This window comes from Acipenser ruthenus, chromosome 30 (genome assembly GCF_902713425.1).
Source record: "Acipenser ruthenus chromosome 30, fAciRut3.2 maternal haplotype, whole genome shotgun sequence".
In the NCBI taxonomy this organism is placed as follows: Eukaryota; Metazoa; Chordata; class Actinopteri; order Acipenseriformes; family Acipenseridae; genus Acipenser; species Acipenser ruthenus.
This window is the reverse complement of record NC_081218.1, coordinates 15,336,450-15,356,291: the sequence shown is the minus strand read 5'-3', so window position 1 is coordinate 15,356,291 and position 19,842 is coordinate 15,336,450. Positions and strand designations below refer to the sequence as shown.

The 19,842-nt window shown below is 43.8% G+C and overlaps 2 protein-coding genes across 3 annotated transcripts; one reads left to right on the top strand and one right to left on the bottom strand.

Annotated features, from left to right (window-relative positions):
• The first annotated feature begins 631 nt into the window (after positions 1-631).
• Positions 632-3,353, top strand: LOC117430290 (uncharacterized). Its single transcript, XM_034911286.2, has 2 exons — positions 632-764; positions 1,612-3,353. The coding sequence occupies exon 2, from the start codon at positions 1,631-1,633 to the stop codon at positions 2,702-2,704; it is 1,074 nt and encodes a 357-aa protein (XP_034767177.1). The 5' UTR covers positions 632-764; positions 1,612-1,630; the 3' UTR covers positions 2,705-3,353.
• A 2,526-nt stretch (positions 3,354-5,879) lies between these two features.
• Positions 5,880-17,515, bottom strand: LOC117964387 (potassium voltage-gated channel subfamily A member 10-like). 2 transcript variants are annotated; one of them, XM_059005007.1, is made up of 2 exons: positions 17,325-17,515; positions 5,880-9,502 (listed from the first exon to the last, which is right to left on the bottom strand). In XM_059005007.1, exon 2 carries the CDS (start codon positions 9,335-9,337, stop codon positions 7,691-7,693), a length of 1,647 nt encoding a protein of 548 aa, XP_058860990.1. In that variant the 5' UTR covers positions 9,338-9,502; positions 17,325-17,515; the 3' UTR covers positions 5,880-7,690. The 2 variants fall into 2 exon arrangements, with proteins under 2 accessions (XP_058860990.1, XP_058860989.1); XM_059005006.1 differs by having other exon boundaries at positions 17,362-17,515.
• Between the last annotated feature and the right edge of the window lie 2,327 nt (positions 17,516-19,842).

The following is a 19,842-nucleotide window of genomic DNA, read 5'->3' as shown; positions in this document are numbered from 1 at the left end:
ACAGATTTGCATTCAAGGAACGATACGTTCATCACATTTTACCGGCAATCTCTATCTAAAATGTGCTGGGATGGGGGGGGGGGGGGCTGGGGGGGGGGGGCTTGGGGTAGCTGGGCTGTTTTTTGGTATATAGGAGTGTCTGGGGGTTATTTTGTGGTACATAGGAGGGTATGGGGTTCATTTTTGAGTTGCACAGGCTTCTGATATTCAGTTAATATGCTGCTGTGACTTTATGGCAAAAGTCCATGCGTGCAGAAACAGTAATACATGACGATTAAGAACACATATCATTCATTTACATCCATCGGTAATATTACTTCTTTGAAGTATTTCATATCATGTCGATACACGGCTCAATACCAGAGAGTCCAGTTACTGTGGACTGTGTACAACTGACACAACTGCAGCACTCTATCAGCGGAGACTCCCTGTGCTATAATACTGCAAGACATACAACACAATGCCTGCCTTCATCCCATCCATACATTCCGTGATGCACGATTTAAATAACTAGGAACAGCTTTGAATGTAATCCTGACAAATGAAGAGTTTACTGTAATAGTTTGAAGAATTCTATTGAACCAGTGTGATGCTTATCTCACACTATTTGATTATCTGTCACTACGTGGCCTCATGCTGTGAATGAAAGTGTCCAGGGGGTTTGCCTGGTTCAGGGTATAAAGGATACAGAGTAAGAGCCAGCATCACCCAGACTCAACAAGAGAAGACTCCAAGCCATCCAAAACCAAGAAAGAAATCCACAGGTAATGTATCAGTCTATATCTCTGTGTATATAATAGGGGGAGCAAAGACAGGTGAGGTGCTGAACAGTAAAGTGACAGTCACCCTCAGCACCTGGCAGTCAACTAATCAAACATGACCATGATACAATGCATGGAGCTTAGAGGGAAGGGGAGTCTTCAGTGTCACAGGATCATGATACAATGCATGGTGCTTAGAGGGAAGGGGAGTCTTCAGTGTCACAGGATCATGATACAATGCATGGAGCTTAGAGGGAAGGGGAGTCTTCAGTGTCACAGGATCATGATACAATGCATGGTGCTTAGAGGGAAGGGGAGTCTTCAGTGTCACAGGATCATGATACAATGCATGGAGCTTAGAGGGAAGGGGAGTCTTCAGTGTCACAGGATCATGATACAATGCATGGTGCTTAGAGGGAAGGGGAGTCTTCAGTGTCACAGGATCATGATACAATGCATGGAGCTTAGAGAGAAGGGGAGTCTTCAGTGTCACAGGATCATGATACAATGCATGGTGCTTAGAGGGAAGGGGAGTCTTCAGTGTCACAGGACCATGATACAATGCATGGAGCTTAGAGGGAAGGGGAGTCTTCAGTGTCACAGGATCATGATACAATGCATGGTGCTTAGAGGGAAGGGGAGTCTTCAGTGTCACAGGATCATGATACAATGCATGGAGCTTAGAGGGAAGGAGAGTCCTAGAAAGATTGTGCATTCCTTCTACAGTATACCAGTAAAAACACGTGTGTACTGTTCTAGTGCAATTCTGCCTCCGTTCTGTCCCATGTGCTAAATTTGTATCCATTTGGAGTTGATTTTCTACAGAATGACACTGATCCTGTTGTTTCAGCTCCCTCGTGACTGTCACAATGAAGTGGTCTGTGTTTCTCCTGCCGCTCTTGGGAGCGCTGCTCCTGGGCTGCCTCAGCACTGAAGAGGAGCTCTCTGGCGCCCCCTGGAGTCTCAAACAGGACCCTGCAGTGAGGGAGGCCATCCAGGAAGAGGCTGGAAATAACCAAGACGAACTCAGGGGCCTATTGACTGAGGAGGCCCTCCTCCCAGACAGCGCTGACAATGAGAAAAGGGTCAAAGACATAAAGAAAAAATCAGATAAAAATCCAGCACGAAAACAAATAAAAAAGGTCATAACCAAGCACAAAAAACCCAAATATATTTTAACTACAAAGATAAAGAATATAATAGTAAAAAGATTTAAGGAAGCTAAAACAAACATCAAGACGCAAATAGGAAATCTTAAGAACTGGGGGACATTTGGTAAAGATAATAACATTGAAACATATACTGTAACCGACAAAGCACAAAAGCTTGAATCTATCCTAAAAGCCTTAACTTATATCAGACACGTGAAAACAGCTGATATTATGTTAACTCTGCCCTTGCCTGGAAACACATGCAAAGTAAAGCTTAGTCGAGGATTTCCTACAACAAAAAATCAAGTTTACGTGCAAACTTTCGATACCAATCAAAACACAGAATCATACACAAAGTACTGTGACCTTGTGGCGCCTCTTAAAGGCAAAATGTCAGATTCTAAAGTGGCTGGCATTCTCTTGAAGATGCTAGAGTCAGACCTAAATACTGATTCCTGGAATGGGTTCTCAGCCCAACAGAGGCGCTCAGCAGTGGAGTTTTTAATGATTACACAGGTAGCAGAAGCCATGGTGCCTGATGACCTCATGATAAACGCCATTCTAAATAATAAAGACCTTGAAAAATTTACACCAAAAAGTGGTCGTGTCCCAGGAATGGATATGTTAGCAAGATACTTCTTAGAATTGATACGAAATGAAAAGAAAAGTAACGGTGAACTGTTAACTTTTAAAAACGTGTTTGGCAATAAGGATAAATCTTTGTATATCATGGCAAGAACAGGGGGAACAAATTTGGGCAGGAAATTCATCGAAGAATTAATACAAGGATAATTGGACCCAGGGGGATGCCAGAGCAAGCTAAGTAAAAACAGACAACAATCATACAAGCTGCATATAAACTGCATCTACACAATTCATTTTGCATTATGGATCGATAACTGTTTTTCTAAATCATATTGGCAGGCTTACAGACAGTACAGTCCTAATATTTTCCATAATAATGTCAATCTGGGACAAACCTTATTTCTTTATAAACATAATACAGATATAATAAGCATTATCGCCGGAACACAGCATCGTTGTCCCTAGTATTGTATCCACTAATATTGCTTCCATAAAGGTCATGCAGTTAACTTGCACACAGTCAATGCTACCATCCTGACCATGCACAAAAAAATGAACCAAAGAAAAATACTGCCTTTTTTTACTCGTGGTATTTTGTGTTGTAATAATGCTTTCTTTAAAGAAGAGACCTGCTATTGGTACTAGATTAGGATCAGGCTGGGACAATGCATCTGTAATACCTGCTTATATTTCAAGTGCATGTACCAGTTCTGAAGTGGGACTCCCAGCTTTGTGCACTAAAGTAACTGGGACTGTACTGTGCAGAACCTGTGCTTGTATTCTACAATGCAGACTCTGTTTCAGCTGCATTGGCTTGAACCCATTAATAAAGACGTATCTCTGCAATGCATGCTCAGTTATTCGTTTTGTTTGTTTATTTCAATGGTTTAATGATGTGGTTGAATGTGCAGCTGGGTCTAGTACAATATATCACATATCTTCACATTTTGCTGTACCAATGGAATCACATAAACCAACGCCCAATGGGGTACCATGTTATCAGTGGCACCGAGCTCTCATTTCAGTGCAATATGCAATATCTGAACCAAATTCATCTCCAACGGTTCCACACAGGTTTCCTATACACCTATATCATTGTGAAATACTTAAAGAAACGTAATAAATTCACTGAGACACATTTGGAATCAGTCTTTCTCAATGTCTTTGTATTATAATAGTATTTTATTACAACATCCTATTAAAACTGATCTCAGGGCGACGAGCCTTGATGGGCCACACGGCCTCTTCTCGCTCCCGAACTTCTCTTATGTTCTTCTGTTTTATCGAGTGCTGTACTGGAAATTACTACCTCTAATACATGTGATATATTTGTCATATTGGGTTAGTCACAGTAAATTCTTCGAATTCAACAGGTTTCTAAGAACGGTTTTCAGATGAATGCCCCCCGGTCTCACCTCTATGATTTCCTCCCATAAATTTAGGAACCACTAAATATGTCTTTTAATAGCCCAGGCTTTCATTAGGAACTTTACAGAAGTTGTGCATTTTGAAGATTTCTTTATTACTTACTTCAGCTGTATTTACCCAAGAAAAATAACCAATTACATACCAAAGACTCTTTATTTTAAACATTAATACATGTGAATCTGTATCACATTCATCATCAGAAATTAAACAAGTATATATATATATATATATATATATATATATATATATATATATATATATATATATATATATATACAGTGCCTTGCGAAAGTATTCGGCCCCCTTGAACTTTGCGACCTTTTGCCACATTTCAGGCTTCAAACATAAAGATATGAAACTGTAATTTTTTGTGAAGAATCAACAACAAGTGGGACACAATCATGAAGTGGAACGAAATTTATTGGATATTTCAAACTTTTTTAACAAATAAAAAACTGAAAAATTGGGCGTGCAAAATTATTCAGCCCCTTTACTTTCAGTGCAGCAAACTCTCTCCAGAAGTTCAGTGAGGATCTCTGAATGATCCAATGTTGACCTAAATGACTAATGATGATAAATAGAATCCACCTGTGTGTAATCAAGTCTCCGTATAAATGCACCTGCACTGTGATAGTCTCAGAGGTCCGTTTAAAGCGCAGAGAGCATCATGAAGAACAAGGAACACACCAGGCAGGTCCGAGATACTGTTGTGGAGAAGTTTAAAGCCGGATTTGGATACAAAAAGATTTCCCAAGCTTTAAACATCCCAAGGAGCACTGTGCAAGCGATAATATTGAAATGGAAGGAGTATCAGACCACTGCAAATCTACCAAGACCTGGCCGTCCCTCTAAACTTTCAGCTCATACAAGGAGAAGACTGATCAGAGATGCAGCCAAGAGGCCCATGATCACTCTGGATGAACTGCAGAGATCTACAGCTGAGGTGGGAGACTCTGTCCATAGGACAACAATCAGTCGTATACTGCACAAATCTGGCCTTTATGGAAGAGTGGCAAGAAGAAAGCCATTTCTTAAAGATATCCATAAAAAGTGTCGTTTACAGTTTGCCACAAGCCACCTGGGAGACACACCAAACATGTGGAAGAAGGTGCTCTGGTCAGATGAAACCAAAATCGAACTTTTTGGCAACAATGCAAAACGTTACGTTTGGCGTAAAAGCAACACAGCTCATCACCCTGAACACACCATCCCCACTGTCAAACATGGTGGTGGCAGCATCATGGTTTGGGCCTGCTTTTCTTCAGCAGGGACAGGGAAGATGGTTAAAATTGATGGGAAGATGGATGGAGCCAAATACAGGACCATTCTGGAAGAAAACCTGATGGAGTCTGCAAAAGACCTGAGACTGGGACGGAGATTTGTCTTCCAACAAGACAATGATCCAAAACATAAAGCAAAATCTACAATGGAATGGTTCACAAATAAACATATCCAGGTGTTAGAATGGCCAAGTCAAAGTCCAGACCTGAATCCAATCGAGAATCTGTGGAAAGAACTGAAAACTGCTGTTCACAAATGCTCTCCATCCAACCTCACTGAGCTCGAGCTGTTTTGCAAGGAGGAATGGGCAAAAATGTCAGTCTCTCGATGTGCAACACTGATAGAGACATACCCCAAGCGACTTACAGCTGTAATCGCAGCAAAAGGTGGCGCTACAAAGTATTAACTTAAGGGGGCTGAATAATTTTGCACGCCCAATTTTTCAGTTTTTTATTTGTTAAAAAAGTTTGAAATATCCAATAAATTTCGTTCCACTTCATGATTGTGTCCCACTTGTTGTTGATTCTTCACAAAAAATTACAGTTTCATATCTTTATGTTTGAAGCCTGAAATGTGGCAAAAGGTCGCAAAGTTCAAGGGGGCCGAATACTTTCGCAAGGCACTGTATATATATATATATATATAAAACACACACACACACACACTCTCACAGTATATTCTATTATTTATTATATTACTGTACACAACCCTGTGTAGAATCGTTATGGGTTGAAACTGGAGTACATAATAGTTTAAATAAAGAAGGACTTGAAGATCGGCTACAGTCGTTACAAAGTATAGCCTTGTGGAATGATTCAGAAATATATATAGTCTGCACGCTGATAAAGTCAGTGCAACATCCCAGACTGACACTGATACAGACCCTGATGAGACCGTTCCTGAGTCTTGAGTTGTTTCCAGCTGCCCCCTGCAAATAACAATGGGAAAGCATCAGGTCTTTATGAAGGGGTAGTTTGAGAACTTCAATCTCAATGCTTGAGTCTCCAGGAGGGGGCAGTATTAGCCGTTGCAGAAACCTCCAGGTCTGTGCTGTTGATGCTTACAGGGCTACCCCATTGGGCTTTTGGCAGTTTGGTTCGGTGTCTTTTAGGAGAGAGGGAGTTTGCCGCAGTTTGGGAAAATGATGGTTGTGTTTATTTTCACAGCAGCCCAAAACCAAGTTTATTTTCACACTGAAATCTAATTATTCCGTGAAGTTGGCAGCTGATGTTCCAAGTGGGTGTATTCAATGGATTTCTTGTTTCTGACGAGCTGACGTTCTGTCTAGCTCATCACTTTCCTGTTGTTTACACCTTCTCATTCTCTCAGTGAGTGGAGAAACCTGATAATCAATGGAGAACCCATGCAGGTGTGTCAGAATGTGTCATCAAAGCTCTGTGTGTGTGTGCAGTGAGAGAGATACAAAGGCACAAAAACCAAAACAGGGATTTCAGGTTTTCAATTCACATAAGAACTACACTGAAATCACAAAACGTATATATATTATATATATATTCTCATTTGGTTATTTAGCAGACGCCTTTATCCAAGACAACTTACAGAGACTAGGGTGTGTGAACTATACATCAGCTGCAGAGTCCCTTACAATTACGTCTCACCTGAAAGACGGAGCACAAGGAGGTTAAGTGACTTGCTCAGGATCACACAATGAGTCAGTGGCTTAGGAGGGATTTGAACTGGTGAACTCCTGGTTACAAGCCCTTTTCTTTAACCACTGGACCACACTGCCTGCCTTATATATATATATATATATATATATATTTACACAAGCGATTGTCATATTTATGGATATGCAAGAAAGCCGAATATCGTCCTCCCCTTTGGAGTGTTATTATTGACCTTTTTTTTAATAGAGCGCTCAATCTGTGCAATACGATTATACTGTGTGTGAAAACAATGCAAACCACCTGTTATTGTTTCTAATGAATGGGTTACTAGAGAAAGGTATTGGTAGAATGAAGTGCTAACCCTCATATAGACACAGGTCAGAGTTCAAACGCACAGGATACACCCAAGATCAATGCTTACAGGACCTGTGAAACCTGTCCAAATTCACATGGAATAACCAGAGGAATATCCTGCTCAAGAAACTCATCACTAAAATAACCTCTCCTCAGAAACTTTACACAAAAACAACATGTTTAAAAGAATATCCTTTGGGACATACAGTTGTAACTATATTTAGTAAGAAAGGTAAATATTACAACCAGTAAAGGTTTCATAATGTTCACACATTTGCAGTCAAGAAGATTTCCCCCTGCTGGTGGCAGGGAGTGTACACTGTTGTTTTGTTACTCCACTGTCTGTATTGCTGATAGCTGAAGATGATTGTTTGGGGTTTTTAACAAGTAACTTCCGCCCCCATCATTCCAGGACTCCCTGGGAAATGAGAACCCAACCTCCAGGGTCCTGGTGAAAGAAAGCATTTGGAAATGGAAAAGTGTGCCAGCCCCTGCCCGGAGCTCAGTGCTTGCTGTTCTTTGACTTGTCGGTCAGCCGAGACCCGTTAGTTTGGTTGAGAGAGGTTGTGCTGCCGTCTTTGGCGGCCGTCTTGGATGTCTCTCCCTCTGTGGGTATCGTGGACTTCTCCTTGTTCTCCCGGTGGTAGAAGTAGTTGAAGTTGGAGACGATGACGGGCACGGGCAAGGCGATGGTCAGGACTCCAGCTATGGCGCACAAGGTGCCCACCATCTTGCCCCCAAGAGTGATCGGGCACATGTCTCCGTACCCTACTGTGGTCATGGTCACAACGGCCCACCAGAAACCCTCGGGTATGCTGGTGAACTGAGTCTGGGGTTCGTCCACTTCTGCGAAGTAGATTGCACTGGAGAAAAGGATGACTCCGATGAAAAGGAAGAACATCAGCAGCCCCAGCTCCCGCATACTGGCCTTGAGGGTCTGCCCCAGAATCTGCAGCCCCTTGGAGTGCCGGGAGAGCTTGAAGATCCGAAAGACGCGGACCAGCCTGATGATGCGGAGTATAGCCAGGGACATGGTCTGTCCCGCGGTGGGCTCTGCAGTGGCTACCAGCTCGGTGATCAAGGTGACAAAGTAAGGGATGATGGAAATGATGTCGATGATGTTCATGATGTTACGAAAGAACTCCTGTTTGCTCGGGCAGACCACAAACCGCACGAAGGCCTCAAAGAAGAACCAGACAATGCAGGCTGTCTCGATGATAAAGAAGGGGTCTGAGAAAGGGCTGACTGGGTTAGAAGAGGAGGGAGAAGCCTCCTGGCTCAGGTTGAAGAAATCGTCTGTCGCGGGGAAAAAATCCCGTTCCTCTCGAAACTCGGGAAGGGTCTCCAGGCAGAAGATGACAATGGAAACCACGATGACAAAAACAGAGACCAAAGCGACGACCCTGGCTGCATTGGAGCTCTCCGGGTACTCAAAGAGGAGCCAGAATTGCCGGTGGATGTCATTCGTGGGTAACAGGACCTCCACGTCTTTGATGAAGCCCTCATCTTCTCGGAACTGCTCCATGGCTTCGTTCCCCAACTCGTAAAAGACGATCTCAGCCTCAAAGATGTCTAAGGGAACGTTGGCTGGACGTCTGATCTTCCCCCCAGACTGGTAATAGTAGAGGATCCCATCAAAGCTGGGCCGATTGCGGTCAAAGAAGTACTCATTCCTCATGGGGTCGAAATACTGCATCCTTTTCTGGGGGTCACCCAAAAGGGTTTCAGGGAACTGGTCCAGGGTCTTGAGTTGGGTCTCAAAGCACAAGCCGGCAATATTAATGATCACCTTCTGGTCGCCCTCGTTCCTCCCCCCTTGGTCCCCCAGCAAGTCCTCTCCACACTCCATGGCCAGTTTGGTGAAGACGGTCTCACTCTGGGTCCCCTCGCTGTTCAGAAAGAGCTTCCAGCTGGAGATCAGGCTGGCACAGCTAGATCGTCCCCTCCTGGGCAGGCTGGGCTGTGGCTGCTGGCTATGCTGGTAGTGGAGGTTGTTGCTGTAGCTGGGAGGGTGATCCAGGGTCCTGGTAGGGGTGCTCATTTCGGTGGGGTGGTGAGGATAGCTGTGATCCCCTTGGTCTCCCATTCCCAAGCCGTTCAAATTCTCAACACTCACAAGCGCCACCTCCATCTCCCGGCAGTTGGTCATATCAGCTCCCCCTCCCAGCCCAGAGTGACGCCAGCAAGGACACCAAATACAAATAAACAAAATCTCAAGAAAGAGGAACACAATCCTTGTAAGAACAGAGGCCAGCAAAGCAGTCTTTCCAGCACTAGACAATCCTGAGCTGTGGTCTTCTCTCCCTCTGCAAATCTGTGAACAGGAAGATGGAAAATGATCAGAACGATGACTTTGTAGGCGGACAGAAAGGTTTTTTTTCTTTTTATTGTTCAGAAAAGACAGCGACCGCTCTGCCACACACAAGTCTCATCTTGAAGATGTGACGTGCAAAGCACCTGCTTGCGCTCCCAGATAACTGTCTCTTGGTTACGAGGGTCCCTTTGGAAATAAGTGTGCAGCAGGTGGAAGAGAGTATGTGTGTGTGTGTGTGAGTGTGTGTGTGCATGCATGTGTGTGTGTGCATGCATGTGTGTGTGTGTGCATGTGTGTGTGCTGCATCTTATCCAGTCTCTCTAGTCTAGAAGGTTTCATATTCTTACTGTGTGGTTTTGTTTACTCAAATTCATAATAATTTTCTTCACGTCAGGCTACCATATTAAATATGTAAAAACGATTTTCAAAACTGTACAGGATACTCCCCCTCTAATCCAGTGAGATGGAAAGTGCCACATTATCTGAGTGACTCAGACCGATCATTTGTCACTGACCACATGACCCCCTGCCTTCCACCCGCGTACTATATCCTGCACAGTGTCTCAAACATCACCCGAAACAAGGAGACAGAGTGATCCCAGGGCACCCTGGAGTCATGGGGTGTAACACTGGAGCCGTTACTGTACTGGAGCAAAGTACCACCTGATGAGAAAGCCACAACTGTATCATGCTTAAGGGAACTCAATTTATATCACTGTTTGGTTAAGAGAACTCCATTTATATCACTGTTTGCTGTTTGGCTGTAGTTTTGAGAATTAACAGCTTTTGTTTTTCCTTTCAAAAGATGGGACTGAATTAAACTTGTCTTGTGTTTAATAGGCTGTGCTTCCTGACCTGTCTAAGACCTGGTTCAGGTTCCAGCCCTTGTGGCAGTGACTCTCTGTATGCACTCATGAGTGAATCAGGTATCTTCTCTTAGCTCAGGATTGACAGGACTGGAAACCGAAGACCTCTGTCTGTCTGTAGCCAGGCCCGAAGCAGGGGTAAGTGTAGCCTTGTAAAAAGGTGGGCTATTGTCAACACTAGACACCACAGTCCTCTCTCCAGAACTGGGACAGACACAGTACAGCTCACTGAGCGTGTAAAACAAACAGCAATGTCTTCTTGACAGCGTTCAATGCCAGCGCTGGAAGTGTCCGCTGCCATGCTTGTGTCTGTCATTCAGAGAGACCGCCTGGCTCTGCAGAGGTAATGGATTCTGTTCAGTGAAGGAGAAGGAGGCCTCGTTTCAAAGAATGCACATTTTTGTCTTTCGCTTACCTATTCACTGCGCTAAACTCTAATCTGGGAATAAAGTTTACAGTAGTCCTAATTAAGAACTTTGTAATGCTCTAAGACAAATGTTTTGATAATAAGTCTGTATCCTTGAAGTTTCAAGAGAGTTGATCCTTAAGAACAATATAAAACATAAATTCTTATCACACATGCTATAGATTAATTCAGAGGAACCATTAACAGTAAGATTACTTACATTCTAACACATACTGTTTCATAGGGGTTAGTGAAAATATAGCCACTTGAATTACTGTGCATTTGCATAGCAGCTACATAGTAAATACATGTGTGCTTACAACATAATTACAATTTTATTCTGCACAGTTCAGTGTACTTAATGTGTAATTATTTTACATGATGTTACCCTAACCCTAACTCTAACCCTAACCTGATACAGTTGTGTACTTGCATATATTGTGCAGAAAGCTTGCCATGTCAAGTACATGCATATACGCATAATCAATACACTTCAGCATGATCGCGGTCATCTTTTAGAAGGGTCAATAAGAAGCGAGTAGTGAGTGAGCCGGTATTCCCAAGCTGTAGCTCCCATGCTGTGCCACTATCAAAGTGTCTTTCTGCTGGGTGTCACACAGGGAGATTAGTGTGGCTGTGAAACTGGAGAAGCCAGTGAAAGTGTGAGTGGCAGTGAGGAAAGATGACACATTTCCAGGGCGGCTAGGAAAGGTAACTGGATCTTAGCATGTCCTTTGCAGGGGGGTGGAGGCGCTGGAGCCGAAGCGTCATGCATCACACAGGCAGGGGTTCAGTGCTGGGCTGGCAGGCAGTGGGTAAAGTGTTAGCACAAACATGTCACATTTTTTAAATTTCTTTAAGAACTGGTATTCAAAACACGAAGGGGGAGTGATTGCACCAGGGCAGTTATAATGGTAAGAAGCAGCCATCAGTACAATGAGATGACAGGACACAAAGCGTTTAACAAACCTGTGATATCCTGAACACAAAACATGCACTATTAATCCATAGCAGCATCACGGCACATTATCACTCCCACACTACTGGCACTGTGCAATGCTTCCATGCCATGCTGAACTGTCATTATAGGGTTACAGGCATGTTTACAGATACATATTTATTGATTGAAATGGACAGCTATACCAGGGACCCTGGGGGCAGCCCCAGCATTGACAATGTTCTGTAATCACACACAGTGCTGTAATGCAAACCAGTGAGTAAGGAAACACAGTCTGAGGGTCAAGACGACCGGACTCGGCATTGCTGTTTCGGACACAGTGATTGAATTTCACAACAGAGCTTCCAGAAAACTGTCTTTGAAGGGCTGTGCAGCTTTTTATACTCAGCCTGAGGAAAGGTTGTGATTGTATATTACTACAAGGGCTGAAAATAAAAGAATCTCACACACATTCTCCTTTGACCGTGCTGTCAGTGTTATTGCACTATGCAATATTCTCTTCTATAATCCTATCAACAGTTATTCTGCGCCTTATAGCCATTATAAAAAGGCAATAACAGATATAGAAATGAGGCTTGTATGAACAGTATTGGACATGTCTTATTGAATTAAACAATACTGTAGCCATGCAGGAGGGATGCCCCTACAGAACTATGTAGCTGATTTTAGGAGTCACCAGTCACGCTAGCCCTTGTAATTCAAGCACTAGTTTCCAGCTAACACTTTTGTCAACCATTCTGAAAAACCACTTTACAATAATACAGGCACATGAACAGCACACTGTGGATGCAAGTGGCCAGCGTTTCCGATTAGCTCAGTAACCTGACGCTGCGGACGCCTTGCTATGCCTGTGATCAGAATGGGACATGCAGATCTTCTGTTTAAATTGCACACAGATTTTCATTATAACGAAACCAGCAACAAACATTTGAGCTAACGTGCAAGAAAGCTAGTTACTTTATAAACCCATTAAAATGATTAAAAATAAATAAATAAATGATATAATCGGGTAAAGAAAGATCAGCTGAAAATATCCTAATTATTTCCCCAATCACACAGAGGCAGCAGAATCTATTCCAGGCAGCCTCACCTGTATGTCTGAAGAGTTCTTCAATTGAATCCCCAGCAGCAGAGCCAGACAGCTTCCATCACAGAACAAACTGCTGTCCTGGCTAACAATCATCAGTGAATCAGAAGAGGTAAAGCTCTATTAGGCTTCGATTTGGAAACCTGACCGTGGAGTGTAACCAGAACCTACCCTCACACACACACACACACACACGCACACAGACCAGCACACCTCTTACCTGTCACTCAGTTTAAACTCACTCAGGGCAGAGGCAGGTCTCCCTGTAGCAGACCCTGACTCACACTGCAGGAGCCCTGCTTCGGTTTCCATCTCCGCTCAGCTCCCTGACAGCACAGGATTGCATCACACCAGGCCACACAGGAAACCAGGTGCTCTGCTCATTTGCATTTGACCTGTCTGTAGTAAATGTGAGGGATGGCTTTAAGCTACAAGATTACTACTGTATGTGGAGTGCATGTCTGCATGTATTCATGTCATTACATACCTACCTACATACATACATACATACATGCATGCATACACACATACATGCATAAAGTTTTGAATGTATGCATTATGAATTCTGTACAGTTGATGGATGGCTGGATAGTCTCAAGTCCAGATTCTTCTACAAATGTTTGATGAATGTATTTTTTTATTAGAAAAGGATTTATTTACTTTTCAACAACAAAAACGAATCTGCTTTTACTGTGAACTTGTTTTGCATGATGCCTGTGCGAGTGGGCCAGCTCTGTTTCTCTCGGGTTCTCCGTACTGTCTCTTTAAGAGATAGTAATTCCAGGAATTTCCACAGGACTGAGCTAATAGATCTGTTTAAAACCTCAGATCACAACCCATTTGACAGTCCTCAAATCTGCTGCAGTGCTTTCAAACATACAGGCTGCATACTAATGATTACCAGCACCTTACTATTGAGACACAGTCTACACTCTCCATTGTCAGCTCTCCAGCACTCCTCTGCACATTAATGACAATGAGTACAAAACACTCCATTCTCATCTCCCCAGCACTGTCACTGCACTGCACATTAATAATTCACAGGAGTCAAAACACTATCTATGTTTAAAGAAAGACTATTCAGACATATATTACATTGATAGACCTCAGCGATGCAAGCACGATCAAACCCAGTGGATTTGCAACCAACATTGCTCCAGCCTCTGCTACCCAAGTGCTGCATTGTGTATAGAGATATGCAGAACCATTGCAATGCCAGCGCTGCAGTGCCACTGTCTCTGGAACCCTGGGATGAGCAGCCAGTCCACAGGCTCGCAGGGCAGTCCCCTCATTAAAATGTATGTGGGCTGATGAAGATGACTCTGGGCTGCCTCAGAGCAGTAAGTAATATCTCTGGAAAACCACTCTCCGTTTGCTTTAGGGGTATTCCCTTACAGAGAAGCCAAGGCAGAGAAATGGAGAGACGTTATCTCTGAGCTGTAATGAAATATAACCAGGGCACCCCTTCGCTGTGCACAGACACTGCGAGCATGCAGCACACGCACAGCAGTGTCCTGTCCTGTTTTATAGAGCTGTCTGAAGCAATGCCAGGGTATCTGTGATGGCTGTATATCGTGGGCTGTGCTGGCGTGGAATTCCCCTATTCGAAGATTCATCTCCTGGTAGCTGATCACAGATGTAAGCTCAATGGATCACCCCAACACCTCAATTCAGCCTGCTATAGATCACTGGCTCAATTAAAATAGCCAAGTCAATATAAGCCAACAGTAACCTGGCAGCTTCTCTGTGGATTCAGTCAAGCAACCAGACAGTGTGATCTAGGCTCTGTGCAATATGAGTTCCATGTGCATTGTGATGTCATTGCAACACCTTGGTTCTGCGAGGGTTCCATGTGCATTGTGATGTCATTGCAACACCTTGGTTCTGCCAGGGTTCCATGTCCATTGTGATGTCATTGCAACACCTTGGTTCTGCGAGGGTTCCATGTGCATTGTGATGTCATTGCAACACCTTGGTTCTGCGAGGGTTCCATGTGCATTGTGATGTCATTGCAACACCTTGGTTCTGTGAGGGTTCCATGTGCATTGTGATGTCATTGCAACACCATGGTTCTGTGTGGGTTTCGTCATGGGATTACAGTGGGATCTCAATGGGATTTTTCTTTGCAGATCCAGGGGGTGGCGAGCGTGCTCCCTAGGGGTGGAATTTCACATGCTGCCAGGCAAGCTCGGTGTTTTGGGTAAACTGAACCGCTTACCTGTAAGGGAACACGGCTAACCCTGCATTGAATGATCCTGACTCTGGAGATTAGAAGAGCTGCTCCTGATCAAGGCAGGGAGACACCTGCATTCGCATGTAAGACACACTCACTTCTGAGAGCACAGAGGTCTCTTCTTCAGGTGAGCCGTGGAAGCAGATTTCAGGAAAGTTCTCCAGAACTCTCCACGCCTCGAACAGCAGCTGTTGCACAGAGAAGCAGATTTCGTTGGAGTTTTGCATTCTGATATTGACTTCGGAGTTCGGAGTCACTGATTTATTTTTGGAGTTCTGTACGAGACGTCTCGCTGATGATATACTTCAGGATTTGCAGGTCTTAATAATCCATAACCTGCTTGTCATGAATCTACCTCTGCTGTTGCTTGTCTTTTCTTGCATTAATTATGTATAGGGAAGAAAGGAGACTAATGGTCTTTTACTAAAGCCTCAACTCCCAGAGGATGAGGAGATGGCTATTGGTGCTCTCCATTATTCCTTCCTAATTGCATTCACCTGCTGCTTTTTTAAAATTTATTTAATATATTTATTTGTGCAAACTGTGCTAACTGACGGTGCGATTCAGTGTTCACAGTGTCCTGCGGTCTCCAAAAACAATAGTGCTCTTAGGATATTGAAGTGTAGCGAATAAATGATTGAAAATGCCAGAAGCATGCGCGGAATCGTTCGTTTTTTTCAATATTTCAGGATTAATTCATGGGACAAGCACTGTGCAAATGTTCCATTTACAACCTAAACGATTTCCCACGGGTTCTAAATCCTCGTTGAATTCTTATTCTCTGTTTACACAATCATTCTGACTCGAACGTGTATAATACACCAGGGAGATGAACCGCGACTGTGAAATCTCACATACCGACACGAAAATAACTCCGCTATCTCACGTGGGTATCCCAGGCCGGAATGTATTATTGTTCTAACTAAAGCAGGTGGCTTTTAATTTCTTGTGAAGTGCCTGCGACGAGACGATCGCTTCTTTTATTAATTGGAGCCGCATGCGCCTCGCAGCCTATAAATAGGTGTCCCTGTTACTTTCCCGTATGCTGACTGGTGGAGGAGGCGAGGGGAGACGGGCAGGCGGTAGTGATGACGCGGGACAGCAATTCCAGTGTCAGGACCGTTGCAGTGTGTGTGTGTGTGTGTGTGTGTGTGTGTGTGTGTGTGTGTGTGTGTGTGTGTGTGTGTGTGTCTGTGTCTGTGTCTGTGTCTGTGTCATTGTACACAGAGCTCTCTGCACAGTCTGCTGCCAAGTCTAATCACGACACTGAGCACAGCACGCGTCGGGGAGAAACCCTTCTTCACACCAGATTGAACCGTCATCATGTATATGTTACATTAATAAGAACAAAAGCCATCTGCTATCGAGATTTGACTTGCTCTCTATCTAATAATATGAATAATACATCTAAAATAAAAATGAAATACAATAATAAATAAATACAATCGAGTGACCAACTTTCACTGTATAGATCACCTGCTATAAGCGGTTTGCACGGCGCGTTGGCTGAGCGTGCTCATAACACCCCTGCGCTACAAAGACTTCATTTTAAATGTTATAAGAGATGCGCCAGGGTATTAATCGCCGCTCACAGGGTCCCGAACGCGCCCTCGACTCGTATTTTCAAGGCGACAGAACTTATTGAAGTCGGGATCATGATGCTCACCTCGGCACTGAAACCCGAGCTCCCCTCTCACGGATACTGAGACGGAGTTTGATACAGTTAAAAACGCGCATTCGGCTGAGAACTGATCCGTTTTAAATGGAAATACAAGCGAGTCCATTTTTTCCCCAGTTCTGCTAAATCTAATTTAATTTTACAGAATGATATTTTTTGTTTACTTAAGATACTTAACAAAATTTAATACCCAACCTGAATATAATTCGTCAAAATAAGTCATTGACAAACTTGTGATTAACCAGCCTAATGCATGTATTTTTTTTAAATTATCTAATGAATTTTATTTTATCAAAAACTTAGTTTTGGGGCTAGTGTAACGTATTAAAATGAACGAATGCATTAACAGCATTAAATACATTTTTATTATTGTCCTTTAAAAAATGCACTGTACAGCTGGTTAGAAATATACCCTTACAACTCCACAACGCTGCAAAGACAAAATCGGGGCGGTGAGACTGAGGGGGAGGGGGGAAGTGAACGGGTCAGGGAAATACATACATCTTGTACGTTTCATTCACACACAGAAGTACACAGAGGGAGGGTAGTGACACGGTTCAGGGGTTAGTAGAGTAAACTGTTCCACTAATGTACCTGTATTCTCGAGGGGCGCGCTGGCACCAGCACTCACCAGCCGCGCGTTCGTCGCTGATCGTTCCTGCTCCCGTCTATAGTGTTGCATGGTGACGGCGGAGACTGCAAACAGCTCCCGGGGCCTGACCCCATAGTGTGAACCGGACAGCAGGCACAACGCCGACCGCTCAGTCCACCACAGACGTCCGGACGACAGGTGTTTGGGAATTATGCGCCCTGCAGAATCACGTGTTTAAATGACACGTGTGCATTGCAAAAGGAGTGGGCTGTACTGGTGTGTGATTAATGATTTCACACAGCTGTTATTCCTGGGTGAATTCCTGTATTTCTTAACATTTTGGCTATACTGTGTTCTTAGATTGAAAAAGGAACCGGCCGAATCTTTTGCACTATTGCAGGAGGAGGCCGATTCAAAAGAAACCCTCGTTTTCAGGTCGGTTGCTCAACAGTTACAGAAGAGGTTGTCAGACGGGTGATGATCATATTTAGGCGTGGGTGTCGCTCTGTAGTCAGTGGTGTTTATGTGTGATGTCATCTTTGCGTTTTTACTGTTTGTGATGCACCTCCTGGAAAATCTAAGTGAGAAAGGATATCTAGTCATCCCCGGTGCAGTCACTGGAGACACACGGCACTATCACGCTCCTTACAAATACAACCTTTCATTCTTTCATTGTGCCCACACTGTAAGATATTGGATTGTCACTGGGGTTGTGCTCTATAGAGCTGGACAGACTGCTTCAGACACCCCGGAGATGATGTCATCTATCTGCTCCCTCTTGTGGGTGTATAGAGGGGTTCCATCTGCATTCCTGTGTGCCCGTCATCTTTCACAGGCACTGTCACATTATTATTATTATTTATTTCTTAGCATCTATTAAATCAGACACCTCCACTGACAGATATAGGATGGCCTGGTGAATCAATCAACTCTGCTGAGCGCCAAGGCTTCCCCAGAGAGAGAGGGAGAGAGAGAGAGAGGGGGGAGGGAGGGAGAGAGAGAGGGGGGGAGAGAGAGAGGGAGGGAGGGAGAGAGTGTGGGGGGAGGGAGAGGGGGAGAGAGAGAGGGAGAGGGAGAGAGGGGGAGGGAGAGGGAGAGAGGGGGAGGGAGAGAGAGAGAGAGAGGGAAAGAGGATCAGACTGTCCAGAGGGGTCTTTTTCTTTCTTTCTTTCTTTCTTTCTTTCTTTCTTTCCTTCTTTCCTTCTTTCCTTCTTTCTTTCTTTCTTTCTTTCCTGAGACACCCACTGCCCAAAATATATTACAGCAGGTGTTAAAAATTGCCATGCTTGCATTCTCTAATATAACAGAACATGTGAATGACTGGAGTCAAATGGCGTTGGAAATAAATAGCACCTATTTTACTGCACACAAGGGCATTTCTCTCGCTTATTAAATGGGTTATTTCGATTTTTTTTTTACTGTAAGATGGTTTGATTTACACCCATGTCTGTCCCAGCAGATATTTATAGAACACGGCTGCTGATTTGTCATGTAAGCACACGCTGAACTGAACGGGCACACTCCTGCCATCACCTGCAATGGGAGGGTCTTACAATCCCAGCTCTGCGGCAGCTCATCAATTCAGCTCGTTATCCCAGCAACACTGTAGCCAGAAAAGGGAAACAACAAATCAAACAGGAAACAACCTGCATTTGAAATGCCACCCCAGCCCTTAATTTGTAGGTGATGTTTGAGCACACATCCTGGTATAAAAGACACATCTCTTAATGCACTTCTCTTCCATCGTCTCCCTGTAAATCAGTTCTGTAAACTCGCCCCTTAGATGAGATCCATTCATTTGCGGGTGGAAAGAGCCTTTTGAATTTTTCAGGAGTGTTGCTGCTTGGTTGTGGTCCCATTAATAGCTTCTCTCCCCAAAGAGTTGCTGAAATAGGCCATGCATAGAGAACAGGGCCTGGGATACAGATCAGTAATAATTTAGCATACATAGACAGGCAAGGAAAAGCACACCGAGGAGATTTAACCCCCTCAGTGCTGGTGAAGATACAGTGAGTCTATATCTTGCAGGTATGTAGTCTGCAGTATATAAAAAACGAACATCATACACCTGTCTTCCTTATGTCTTCCTGTCTTTTTCCAATGCTAGTCCCACTTTCATTCAATCTATTCTCACCCCTCCTCCTCTCTTCAGTTACCCCAGGGTCAACCTCACAGAGTCTGTCCAAGTGTGCTTTTGAGGTCAAATGTTTCATCTTGAGATACACCCCCAAATCCTCAAAGGTACCCCTGTCAGATTCTGGTTGTGTTGTGGTGCTTTGTCATGAATTACTGAAAAAAAAAGTTTAAAAAAATGTTATTAATTTCTTTAGGTAAGGGGTCAGTTTGCTCACCCTGTACCCTTCTGGGATAAGGGACTGACGGGCATAACCAGAGCAGTCCCTTTGGATTACATTAACTACAGGGCTCTGTTTAATGCCCTAATACAAGCCAGAAGTGGCTTATCCCAGCTCTGTATGAACTGATCAAACCAGCTCTGTAATGAATTGGCATCTCAGCCCA